Here is a 14,556-nt window from a genome sequence, read left to right on the forward strand (position 1 = left end):
GAGTATCGATTAGTGCAGATGAAGTGTCTCTTCGGTGGCTGGTAGTTCACAAGGTCGTACTCATAAAAGTTTTAATAGGCATTGCAGAAGTTAATTTGGGTCTCAAGTGATGGTCAGGTCATGTGAATGAAATGTTTAGATTTTAACAAGATCACCAGATAATGCAACACCAGTTAAATACAGAGTTTTTTCTTCAGTTTCTAGTCATTTTATTAATCATTTACATTTGTAACAAATGTCGTCATATTTAAAAAAAGAAAAAAGAATTGTCGCAACGTAACAAAATAACTAAACATTGTACTATATTGAATAATGCTGTTTGGATCATTTAATATATAATTTTTCACAAAGATATAGTACTTTTCCTTTTAACCTATATCTATTTCCGCTAGTTAAATTGTTCTTATTTTTTTAACTTTTTTACGATAACAAATATTTTTATTTAAACATTTCCTGATATATAAATACCTAAGTAGGCCATGTCGCATACTTAGGGACCCCTGTATTTTTAACAGCCTCACTTGATCAGGGAAAAAATCAAAAGAGTTTAAACTCCCATATATAGACAATAACTCTTTAGTGTCTTTAAATATCAGCTGTATTTGTACGAGGCTAAGACACAGGTGTAATGCGAGCTTCAGCGAGCTATTACTCCTGTTTCTAGCCGAGTAAAATTCAGCTGATATTTAAAGACACTAAACAGTTATTGTCTTTATCCTGCAATTAATTTCGTAATTTTTTCCCCATCCCAATCGTTGAATTTGTTTTTGAAAGAAATCGACATGACTTAAACGCGGACCGCAATGAGGACCCCAAATTGAACTGTGACGTAAGCAGTAATTTGACATAACCGTTCGCTCGCAACAGAAGCAGGATACCAGGAGACTATATACGTCTAGTATACGTATATCGCTTCGTGTTATCTGTACGCCTATATAAGTATAGTAGAAAGGTCGACTGCATGGTAAATTTAAATAACCAGTACAATTGTTTTTACCTGATATTTTTTTACCAGTTAAATACAGAGTTAATAAATACATAGTATTTACGACTATTTTGATTTACTTGTAACGATGTTGAAATTTATATATTGTAACTATAAGATGACAGTTGTGTTTAAAACATACCAGATCGTAAATGCATGTTTTATGATTTTGTTTGTTTATGCACTTATATATATTCTTAATTCTGTATCGACATGTATTAATTTTCAAATGTCTAAATTTTCAATTATAATCATGGTCGAATAAGAATACAAAGGTCTTATTTTGATTCGGTGCAAATGAAGAGTTTAGGACAAAATATAAAAAAATACTTCTTTCATGGTATACCTAATGCTCATTTTAACATGGGTAGGCAATATATTTATAAATATCTTCATACCGAGAGTGCAAGGTGGACAATATTGACACATATAATGCCTACACATGTTTAAATGAGCAAAGAGCATGACACGAAATCTATATAATAGGAAAATTCAGAATTTTTTTGTTCGAAGTGTACCTTTAAAGTAAAACGTTTTCGAAAAATAAAGGTGGCCATTATGATTTGATGAAGCAAAAACGTTCTAAAATAACCAAGTGTTTCCTAATTTAAAGTAAACAAATACAAATGGATTCACTCCCGTTGAAAAATCAAATTCAATCTCCTGCAATATTCAAAGTACAACTGACGATGCAAATTTTTAGATTGTGACGAGAGGCACGTCTTCTTAGGAGAAGACCGTGGTTTTATGTTACAACGTAAACGAAGAACGTCATACATCGGATAAATAGGCGTTAAACACAATTGGATAAATTTTGACAACAATTCTTTTTTATTTCAGTATTATCATTTCGATTGATAAATATATTCTAACAGAAACACAATTGAGGGCACTAGTCGGGTAACGATTACTGCAGCACCTTCCAACGCATATTAGTGCACCACTGGCTTTAATGAAGTTCGTGCTGTTCAATCTGTAGTTTCTGTTTTGTATTTTGTGGACTATTTTTAGTTGTCCTTTTCTTTTGATAATGGGGTTGTCGATATTTCTTCGAAATATAGTCTTTGACTGTCACCTTCATTGGTATTTTCTTCACTTAGAAAAAATAAATTCAAGACCTTAAACTTGATAAAAAGTGTAGGACCTTTAAACATGATGCTATCCTCCCAGTGTGTGGTAAACTTGCCTGTTTTCATACAAGACTAATCATTTGGATGAACTGTATGAGGCCATGGACGTCACAAAAGCTGATGTAATTGAGAATTAGAGGAATAGTTGTTGTATTGGGTTCCATCGAATACAATACCTTTTGTCTTAATGTAAAAGAAAAAGGTTGCATTTTAAATATACTATATTATTGTTTGTGTAACCAGAGAGGCTCGGTAAATCATTACATTGCTGTAACATGATCATATGATTACGGTTTTTCTCTTGTTATTTATTTTGGTTTGTTACAGTGTTTTCCTGCTAGTGAATTTGAAATGAGATTCGTATACTATATAGTATTGCCTTTTATTTTTTATTTCCTCTTATTGAAATCAGCTTGAGGTAAAAATAAGTGCATTTTATTCTTGTATTATACAATGTGTATCATATAGATAGGGAACCAACACAATTTGAAGACTCGGTCTAAATAGATAAAGGATGAGGTTTATGAGCAGGTAAAACTGGTTTCCACACCACGTTTGTGCCTGTACCAAGTCATGTGTTTTGGAAAGTGCGGTTTTCGTTGTTGTTTTTCTTGGTTTGTATATCTACTATTTTTTGGCAGGAGCATGCAATATGTAATATGGATAGAAATGTGGACAAAAGAGTGCAAAAAACAATCCAAACATAAATTTCAAAAAGAATATAAAAATACGCCTAGTGACCAACATGTTTTTTTCTTAAGGAAATGAGCGATGTAAAAATTATGACGAAATTCATTTATTTTTTGTTTGCATTTTGAAAAAGGTACTGTCATCTCAGAAAAAAAACCTGACTTACTTATATTGATGAATTTTCATTTTTCAACTCGAACGTGCCATGTGTTCAAATATTTGGTTTATACATAAACGTGGACAGATCAAATAAACCAAAAGATAATACGTCAAAATGTACTAGATAGCAACATAGACAATTTTTGTCATTGTACAGAATGCACCCATGACATAAAGGTGGCCGAAGTCGACCCCTGAGGTAGTGTAGAAAACTGAATACAGTGATAATCTTGTATGGAAAGTTTGAATTTTTGTACTCACACTTAGTGAGAAGATTGAAAAATAAATGAAACTTTAGAACTATTACTTATATAATACTGACGACATAATGTTCCTGCTGAGACCGTTATTGACTTGGGACAAAACCTAAAAAAACATATATAAACCGCATGAAATAAATATATATTGGACAGGCGTCGGAGGAAATTTAGCGAAATAAATCGGACGATTTAGCATCAGAGTATATTTTTTTCCATTTTATTTGTGTAAATACTGACAACAAAAGGTTCCTGCAGCTTGGAACAGAAAACATTTTTTTTGTGAGATCAACTCTTACTGGTAGAAAAATATTTACTTCAAATATAGGCAAAACGGTGAGTGATTAAATCGTGATAAGGAAATATTTACTCTCTGAAGGATTTTCTCCCTCAGGTTTCAGTTAACATTAATTGTAATAGTGCAAAAGGTTATATTTTGTGTAATTTATCAAGCATTCATCCGACCAAAACATAGAAACTTGGGCATATGAAATATAATTTTAATTCTTATAAAACAATGACAGCAGTTTATATAAATAATTGTTTACACAAATAAATTGTTTCATGGCACTTCGTATATTATTACATTGCACATTTCTCCCACAAAGAAAACCACCGATAATTTGGCTACTTCGTATCACACGAATGGTCACATTCCATGTCGTCTGAAGAAACAGATAAATCGTCCATGGTTTGATTTTTCTCATGTTCATGAAATACCTCTGATTCAGTTATTGAATCTCCTGACATTTTTCTTTTTCTTGATTTTGAAGTACATGTCCTTAAACAGTTACACTTCTCTTGTGTTTCTCCGAAGTCTTCTTTTTTGTATTTCACCCGACGATTTTGAAACCAAATTTTGACCTGTTTTTCAGATAAGTTCAGATATGTTGCTATTTCAATTCTTCTGAGTCTTGATAGGTACATACTGGTACTAAATTCTCTTTCCAGTTCCAGAAGTTGGTTGCTTGTAAAAGCTGTTCGGATACGCTTACTACTATTGACATCTTCTGTAGAACTTGTAACACCTGTAACATAGAACAATGGATATGAAATTAAGGATCTGTGGTATGATTATCACTGAGCCACAATCCAACAAACACCAACCAAACCCCATACCGTACAGTCTGCTAAAAAAGGTCCCAACATGACAAAATTGGATTCATTTGAACGACCAAAAACAAACAGTCTGATTTATGAAAAAACAATAAACGAACAACAAATATGACAGACAGCAACCAATGAAAACCACTAACTTGGAACTGGCGATTATAGAAATGTAGCGGGGTCAAACATGTCTCTGAGCTCAAAACTTTCCCCTAACCTGGGACAGTGGTGTAACATCACATCATAAGAACACACTGTAAAAATCAGTTGGAAATGGCTTGACTAATTAGATCGGCACGAAGCACAAAAACAATCAACATAAAGACAAAGACACACGGTACCGATCTATTGAAATCGCAGTTGCTTAAAGCTTGTTCAAAACCAATGACAACTAAAATCATGTTCTCCCAAATATTTATTTTATCTATTTTTTTTTTATCATATCAACACATGATCATGTTTATAGTAATTTTCAGAAAGGTTGGAATGATATTTAAAATCGAAAAACGGATCGTCTTCAATGAAATGCCAAAAATTTTTTATTTCAGCCCAATTAACGAAAAATAAAAAATTGAAAAATTAAAAAAAAAAGTAAAAATTATGCGTTCGTTATTTAACGATAGCACTCTACTGCGATTTTTTTTAAAAATGAAACTAAAAAGGTACTACATACATATTGTTTCACAAATGTAAAAAATTGGTAAACATGCTTGATTATTTTCAAGGCAATTCACAATTTGACGAAAGCTTTTCACACATTCCTAAGATATATATAAGTTTTTTGCATTTTCTCTTTAAAAGATTTTATAAAATACATAATTTTACATATAAGACATAAGATGAAAATCGAATGAACAAAAATATATAAAATAGAAATTGACTTTCGAACTTCACAAATTATAAAATAAAGAGAGAGAAATAAAAAGTGAAAATCAGTTTTTTTTGGTAGTTTTTTAAAAATTATTTTAATGAATTTAATTAGAATTTTAATATGTATCAGTTAATTAGAAATTATCGTACTTACCTAAATTGGAAATAGACTTTTTCTTTATATCCGAATATGGTTTTTCCTTTTCTGTTTGTTGAATTAATTTTCTGTGTTCCAATGATTTTTGTTTTTGCAAGTTAAAGTTCTGGTTGTGCAGACTCGTAACTGTTGTACTAATAAAACTTGTTGGTGTATTTGTCGGAATTGATGCACTGCTTTGTGGTACTAATGGCGCAGGACTGTGGACGCACAGTGGACAACAAAAACTCAACATATCTGTCGAATGCCGAGGATAACACGGTAGTGGATGTGACGGCAGCATATGGGAGGCAGGCAAAGAATGTCTTAAAGCACTAGTTATAGTCACAGGATTAGTGGTGCCTAAACTCTGTGTGACTGGTCTTTTCATAATCAAAGAATCGACATAAAAAGATCGAGACATTTTGTCATTAAGATTCAATTCTCTGATTCCTATCTGATACTCATTTAGTAAGCACTGGTGTGAATAAATATTAAACGGGTACGGTCGATTTAGTTTTAGTGAAGAAATAAGACTGCATAGTAAGTTATTTATACGGATAACGTTCTATTGTTCCCATTCACGTGGTCAATATAGCTTAAGAAACTTTCAATCAATCAGCAATAAGAAACTGTTCTTAGTCCTTTCATACGCAAATAATAGCATCCATAATCATTTGTTAAATATTCATTTTACGGATGGGTGGTTTGCGATCGTTTCTTAATGATCATTTATACTACGAGCGTATCAATATTGTAATATCTTGTGTTTTCTGTCCTCGCGGTCACTTGAACCAATCGGAGATGTCAATGATCAAATTGGAAAAATGTCCATCTGATATTGTCCTGCACGCGAGCTGCACGCGCAGTGGCCATTATTTGAATAGAACAAGATCATTGAAGAAAAATGTTCCTTTAATATAATTCCTTGACCATGTTTAGATTGCAATACTGGTTGATTTAAAACCGATAATCTTTTTGAATTAAAAGACAACGACAAACATAAAAAAATATTACATTTTATTGTTTTGGGTGTAATGGTGCACAAGGTCGTATTCATGTGTCAAAAATAAATAAATTATAACTGATGAAATTATTGTTTGGTACAAGTTAAGTATATCATCACTGGTCATTAGTACACACTCAAATAGATTTTAATAATGGACATGCATAAGATTAAAACTTAAATAACGCGCTATATATATATATTTTTGGAAAGATAAGTAATAATTGATTATTTTAACCAGGTTTGAAATTTTGATAATACAAATATAACTTTATACTTTATAAATGTATAAGGTTTCATTGTTGAAAAAACATCACAATCGTTCATCAATTGCAAAAAAAGAATAGAAAAATAATTATAAAAAAGTGCTTATGTATAGTATTGAATTATCTGAATTTACACAATTGATTGCAAACGTCTCGATTTTAAAAGTGATTTTTTTTCTTTTTACATTTCTTTTAAATTGTGTGATGTATACAATTACAGTCCATTCGATGTTGAACACATTATGTCTTCCTTTAAGAAATGAAAATTCCATCTCAGTAAAGACTAAGCGTTACATTGATACTATGCTAGTATCATCACTGAAAGGTTTATGGTGAAATTATGAAAATTAGTTGCAAAAAAGTGAGTGTCTCAAATATAACTTTAGTTTAGTATTAAATATATTTTAACTTTTTTGATTCTAGCGTCATCGACGAGTCTTTGATAGATGAAACGCGCGTCTGGCGTACACAATTTTTTATCCTGGTATCTATTTTGAGTTTTTTTATACATGCAACTTGAGAAATATTCTCCTCGTATGTCTAATTCTAAGCCAGGAATTGATTTATCAAACATAATACATATAACAAATAATCGAATTTATTGATCTTAACCGGGTTTGCGTAAGGCGGAGTAACTCGTCCTGCCCGAGCTCCTGATATCACTTCTGGTTTACATTAATGTAAATACATATAATTGACAGATTTTGTCGTTTTGATTGCCACTGTCTTGCATCGTGTTATAAGTTGCTTTTCAAATAATTTATTATTTTTGGAATTATATAACCGCTTTGGAATTCCTTAATATCTACTTGATGGTGACGATGATTGGTTGTGCATGGTGTTTTGTGCCAAGTACCAAATATAACATTTTAAAGAGTTATGAATATAATCCCTGTTTTGTGCTAGATCGACATGCTAAGCCGAATTTTGAAAGTGATTGTTCACAAGGTAATAGTCCGCCGTAAGACATGTTACCCTACCCCAACACATTATTCAGACTCCGACCAGACCAGTCGTTGCTCTTACTCCTATATGTCGCGTGCTTATCAGAGAAGCAGCATATACCAATTTTCAAGTCTTTGGACATCAAACACTTGACCTCCCGACATCGAGACTGACACGCTTCTACAAGCCTACTGAGGTTGTTCCCTACATGTTGTGAAAATTGATTTATATAGCATATAAACAAATCCATCAACACTTATTTCTTCATAACTGATTTGAGGTTTGCCAATTTATATGTTTATTGGCAAATTGAATAAGAAGAGTGGTCGCGATAAGTCCTCAACGGACGGGTACCGTTAATTTCAAAGGTAATTGTACCAATCACATACACTAGATATCTTTATAAGCAATGATCAGAGGTTAGCACTGAGACTCTATAAAATTGTAAATCAGTTTTTCTTTCGCTTAAATAAAGTAATCGAATGTTTATAAATGGAAGCATATAATTTTCAAATAAATCGGAAAAATTTCATCTCCAAGACTGGGAATGTATTCAACACAAGACAACTAGAAAGTGTTCATATTTAAATTTTGGTATAATTCTGGCTTTCTAAATAAAACCTTGTTTTAATAGTAACAATTGACATAACAGGATTATTATAATACTATTGTAATAGTTGTAAATTTATGAAATCTGGAACCAGACAGACAAAGAGGCCATAGTGTCATCATGGAGTTTCTATAAAGATACTAGAAAATCCCTAGTCGTAAAAATCTCATGTCACTTAAGATTTGATAGATTTTTAACACGTAAATGTCATCGTGTTTTGTACATTCCTAATGACCCCTACCGTCTTTACTCCAAATAAACTATTAATATGATTTATACGGCTTTGGTATTAGAAACTGATATTGCCTAACACGTGCGTATAATATTGTCAATTACAGCAACATACAACATTGTGTAATGTTAGATAGTAATCATACAATGACATCAGACAACACAAATTAAATATTATTAAAAGTAAAGGTCGTTATTGAATTGGAAAAGGTTGGTACTTAGTCATAGAGTATGAATAATAAATTTAATGAAAAAACAGGAAACTACTTTTACCATCAATTTTTTTATGTCGGTATTAGTTTTCCAACTTTCAAGTTACTGTTTTTTTGTTGTTGTATTTATTTCGACATAGAAAATGGCACATGCGCCATTTTGCTGTAGAAAAATCTTCCATAATGTTGATTAAAGTGCAAAACACAATCTGTCAACAAACTGAGTTCACATAATAGTTTAATGCAATACGTTAATAAATAGTATCATAATGTTTAAAAATTGAAGAACCTTAATGAGCGCGAAGCTCATTTGCATGATAGGAAATTTCATTTACTTGAATACTTTGAGAAAATAATATATTTATCATTATATTTATATTTGAGTTAAACCAATGTGTCTGACCTTGTTTAGCCAAATGTTAAATATTTTTGATTCATATTAGCAAACAAACATTTGCATATGCTTTTGTTCATTTTTGAAATTTACAATATTTCTTTTTCATACAAAATATCGGATTTCTAATCTTAAGTTTAGATAATACCAAATTTCAATAAAAGAAGGGAGTGTAGCGAGACTTGATATCAATTTGATACCGTTAGTTGAAAATAAAAAAAAAATAAAACATACCGGAAAAGAGACCTCTTACAAAACTTTACTAATAATGAAACGCATTTACGGTAGCTTCTTACACAATTTACGGAGAATATGATATAAGACTGAATTTTTCAACAATCGAAACAGTGATTACGGAAAATAAATTCAATATAAAAGTAAAAAGATTTCAAGACAACAGTAAAAATAAGAGGAAGAAGAGAAGACACTCCCATGGCCAAAGAAAAAAGACTAAAAGACACATTACATTAAAAAAATACATATATAATGTAAGATTGAGCACTAATTAAGGATTGAAGTCAGAGGCTCCGGGAGGGTAAGTAAGCGGGTCTTAAACCAGTTGTGACATCCGACGTGTTACTCCTGATAAAATTTGATTATCAATCGGTATCAGTGATAAAGCGTCACTGTCAGAAATAACAGATTGGTAGATTTCTATTTTCTGGCGAAAGCCATCGGTAAATGTAAATGATCTAACCCATAGATATGACCGAAAGGGATACTTTGAGACCACTACAAGCAGCACATTAAAAAAATAAAGAAACATCCCAAAATACAAGGCAGAAAACTAATTTAACGCAAAAGGAACACGAATATCACTTAAATATCTGTGAACTAACTTAAAGGTACTTAGTTCTTGCTCCATTAGTGTCACGTGATAGCAAGATAATCGCTTTTGATGATAAATTTCGTTATAAAACAATGCATTATGGGAGTGTTGTTAAATAAATACTATAGCCATGACATACAGTGTGTGAAAGGAGGAGCACGTTGCTAAATCACATGCTGCGGTTCAGGTTCAAAGCTTTCTTTTTTAAAAGGTATCCTTTTGCTGACTATGTGTAAATAAATATATATGAAGTTTTAACACTGAATTAAACCCAAACGATTTATAGAGAAAATGCTTAGTGGCATCTTTAGACCCTGCCAAAGTAGTTTTTGGATTTGTATAAGTAAATAGTTTTAATGTTTAGAATGTTTTAGGCAGAATAAGATAAATACATAAATTATACTTCTCCAGGAAATAACATTTATTTTCATCTAACCTCAGTCAAGTCTAACATACCTTTCTATTTTGGTTGGAACAGCCACTTTATATATTGTAGTCTGCTGTGATGCTGTTTGAAACAGATTTGCTATGACAAATTCAAAACTGATTTACGGCATTGATATAATAATGGGCAATGCTTGCTAATAACAGACTTCTGACATGAAATACAAAGACTTTATATTTTTTTCTCAACTCGCTATTATTTATCACTCGTTTTCTATACGACAAGGTATTGATTTCAATCATCTGAACTTGTCAAGAAAACAAAACAGAACATTCACACAAACTCAAAACAATTCAAAAATATTTAAAAGCCCACAAAAGCATGATATACGACCACGTCTAAGCAACATACTACCACAAATCAGAATAGTCGCTATGTTTGTAATTTATTATTTTCATTGACACTGGCGTAAAAGTTGCTTGATTCTTTTCTTCATCTGACATTCTAGGCGTCAAGCGCTATCTCGGAACAACTATGCAAAATCCATTGAAAGCTTTAAGTAAGACCTGCAAAATAAATATGAAGAAGAACAACTGAATATGTGATGAACAAAATTGTAAATTGTACCTTTTTCTGTTCAGTCGATATTTACTTTCCTATACTAATTTTCACAAACGTCCAAAAGTAGAATAACCGTTTACTAATGATGATATGTGTGGCAATAACCATCTTTGCTCCCAACGAATGCATACTGACATATTCGCTGGTACTCACGTTGATAGATTTTGTAAAACACTCTAAGAGAGAGAGAGAGAGAGAGAGAGAGAGAATACGCATGTATGGCTACCAGTATTATTTTTAACCAAATATTAACAAGTTAGTTATATGATGTAAGAAATATGCCTGAAAAAAAATCTGATATCTGGCTTTAAAGAAAAACAATATTAAGATTTAAACCTTCCGCTTATTACTCATAAATTGCTTGCTATGAGTCCTCTTTTAAAGTTAAAAGTCGGTACCTGATAGCGTAAATGCAACCTAAAAAATAATTTAGAAAACCCGTTTGAAGTAGTATTTCATCGTTTTAATTTGGAATTTCGAATTTGTGCAGAACCCCCAGTGTTTCAACTTTTAAAGTCTTTAATTATACAGTTTATATTAAAACATTTTATTAAAAGATAAATTGTTTTGAAATAATTTGTATTTTGGTGCGTTATGAAAAGTATAATACCAGTGTAGGTTATGACCTGAGGCCAGGTCAAACGATACAAAATACTTCACTTTGTACAGAATAACAAATACAGGTTGAAAAGCCTTCAAAATGAAATGGACAATGAATTTCAGTATGGCTTCCCACTGTGTAAATTTGCTTATCGTCCAAATTCACAGCATGTTAAGCTGAAATTAACATCCTTATACCGATATGATGAACTGATATGACTTTTATTATAGCCCAATAAATGCATTTTATGCAGCGAACAATACAGACAGATGTGCAATGTCGATGTTATCTCTAAACCTTTAAAGGTTTATGTCCCTGAGGTAGAATCCTTAGGTCAAAGGTTTAAAACAAAACACGACTATTGATACCAATATGAATTCATTTTATGGAAATCGTATATACCATGTATATCAAGAAAAAATAATAAAAAAATAAAGCTTGAATACTTTCTATTTTATTACCAAGACATCGTGTTGTTTCAAAGATTTACATTCTGTGTTGTTTCTAATCATTTTTTCCCCTCAATTTTGGTACTTGTTATTGGAATTTAATGGTATTACTTTACTATGGAAATATCTCAAGTTTCTAGTCTTAGTATATTTACTTAATCGAAATTGTCTAAAAGAAATCGGACTTTTTCTCATAATTAGATACAATTATTACAAGGAATTAGTAAATGTAATGAAAGATACGTTAAAAAAGAGACTAATAAATACTTTAAGGAAACATTCAAAAATGTAGTTTGCCATCCCAAAAATGTGATATTTCTGAATATGATTCAATAAAGTGATAAGACCACATATGTATATTTAAAAATGACCCAAGTAAAACTCATTCTCCGTGATGTAACAATCGATATCTGTTAACTACTCTGAAAGTTTTGACTTAATTAGTCATTTATTCTGCATAATATATCATTAAAATTAAACAGAGACTTTGTGTTCAGTATATAAAAAGATATTCTTTTTGTTAGGTATGTACTATTGTCATCAACCCAAAATACATATTATCCGAAACATTTCAATTTTATGCCCATGTGCTATATTCTAAATTTTTGTAGCAACACTGTACCCATAAGAACCACAACATGTCTTGTTAACAACAAACCTGTACTGCTAGCATCAACTATTTATGTAAATCTGCAAAGCAAGATTTAAAACTAGTTTGCGCTATAATTGTTAAACTGGAAACAAATACAACGTAAAACACTGCCAATATTATAAAAAGAAACAAAACGCCATAACCTTGAGGTATTTGAAATCTCCTCCTTGGAATTTGAAATCTTTTCAAAGGGATGCAATATTTCCTAATTGATCAACATGTCTCAAGCCGTGTTCTTTTATACACATATACGAGTCTCACTTGATCTTTTCCTTTGTGTAAGTTATATTATTTTCGATGCTATTGAAAACATTTAGTTCTTTTGTCATTTCGGAACATGGGTATTGGCAAACCTCACTGACAGTCATATCTGTTACCATTACATATATCCTAACAAAGACTATGCCCTTTAAACTCATCGTGAATCGTTATCAAAATGTTTCTTTTTAAATAACTTCATCTCCCAGATGAATATTGTTTATTAGTAATTGTGACACCCAAAAAAGATCACTAAGGACAAATAGTGCATTGTAATGTCATCTTCCTCAATGAAATATACTTAAAAAAAAAACAAAAATGAATGAAAAGTAATAATAGCTTTCAATATAACTTGTAGTACAACGTATAAAGTTCGTTTTCGTAAGTAGCCAGACATTAGTAAATCTGCCCCAAGCAAGAACCTGTACATCAGTGATTGTCGTGTAATGCTGTCTTCCAGAATTTTTTTTTTTTTCGTTTAACGTTTTAGTATTTATCAGGCCGTGGGTCTTTTTTTTATATTGTTTCAAATTTTGTCACCCCAAAGTCTTTTAAAGCTTACTACACATGTTTCGTAAATGTTGAAGAAAGTACGACGACGTGTAGTTGTTTACATATTTGTCCTTTATTTATAGGTTGATATTAGTCTCATTGGTAATTATATAACATCGTTTTATCATACTAGTATATGAAAGTAAAGTGTGCCAGCGTGTTCACCATTTTCCTTGATTGGCATACACATCTGCTCGACTGGTTCACGTAGAACATTACTGAAAGATATTGATATATAAGTAATCATACAACTAATTAAGCAAAAAGATATACTGTAAATTCAGAAATGTTACCATGCACGTATATTTGTGATTTTTGAATAATGGACAATAAACTGATATTAATTATTGCTATTTCTGGAATGTTATTTTTTTTTGTGAAATCTATCCAGACAAAATTTGCGTAATGCTAGACATCTTCATCATATGAAACTGAAACCGGGACCGATACCAAAACCAACGGGGCACAAGACGTTTGTGCTTTTTTACCTGTAAAAAACATTTGCGCTCCAAATACTATGGACATTTGCGTTTTAAATTTTGATACACCTGTATTAAATTGACCGGACATTTGCGCTTTTTACCTATAGTCGTCTACCTGTAATTTTAATGAGTTGTAATCATAACGTGAATAAAGTCAACTTATATTTATCGTTAGTTAGTTCACATTAACACAGTCTTAAACATGGAGTTTAAAGTTATAGAGACTTGTAAAGGAAAAAAATGTATATGTCATGATGCATTTTTATATCGTTTTGATCAAACCCTCAAAAGTGAAGATCTTTCATGGAGATTTACCGTGAAAAATTGTAATGCTAGAATTAAACGGACAATGGGACTACTAATATTTTGAGTCAGAAAAATGAAAATAATCACTCACAATGTGATGACAGAAAAATTGAGCGCCATCAGCTAAGAGTGTATGCCAAACGGAAGGCTGCTGACGACCTTACACAGAGACCATCAAAAATAATGCTGGATTGAAAGATGTGGATGAGGATTCTTTGCATCCTAAGGATTTACAGTCTGTATTAACGGCTGTGTACAGAGTAAGAAGAAAATCTCAACCGAATTTGCCTAAGTCAAGAGACGATGTTCACACTTTCTTTGAAGGTTATCCCGTACAGACCACAAAAATAGAAAATTTTCTTCAAGTCAACACTAGAGGAAACAGAATAATCATTTTTACATATACAACAAATTTAGAATGCT

General features: G+C 31.4%; 1 protein-coding gene across 1 annotated transcript; it reads right to left on the reverse strand.

Moving 5' to 3' along the window:
* Positions 1-3,786: 3,786 nt before the first annotated feature.
* On the reverse strand, positions 3,787-12,915 carry LOC127715843 (GS homeobox 1-like). Its single transcript, XM_052221974.1, has 4 exons — positions 12,894-12,915; positions 10,284-10,353; positions 5,353-5,870; positions 3,787-4,249 (listed from the first exon to the last, which is right to left on the reverse strand). The coding sequence occupies exons 1-4, from the start codon at positions 12,913-12,915 to the stop codon at positions 3,849-3,851; spliced, it is 1,011 nt and encodes a 336-aa protein (XP_052077934.1). The 3' UTR covers positions 3,787-3,848.
* Between the last annotated feature and the right edge of the window lie 1,641 nt (positions 12,916-14,556).

Source organism: Mytilus californianus, unplaced genomic scaffold, assembly GCF_021869535.1.
Source record: "Mytilus californianus isolate M0D057914Y unplaced genomic scaffold, xbMytCali1.0.p SCAF_9, whole genome shotgun sequence".
Lineage (NCBI taxonomy): Eukaryota > Metazoa > Mollusca > Bivalvia > Mytilida > Mytilidae > Mytilus > Mytilus californianus.

Excerpts from the sequence above, each read along its gene's own strand:
- LOC127715843 (XM_052221974.1), bottom strand. The coding sequence starts at position 12,915 with ATGGTAACAGATATGACTGTCA. Across the intron at positions 5,871-10,283 it reads GTTCCAACCAAAATAGAAAG|TCTTATTTCTTCACTAAAAC; the intron begins GTATGTTAGACT and ends CTTACTATGCAG. Across the intron at positions 4,250-5,352 it reads AAAGTCTATTTCCAATTTAG|GTGTTACAAGTTCTACAGAA; the intron begins GTAAGTACGATA and ends TCTATGTTACAG.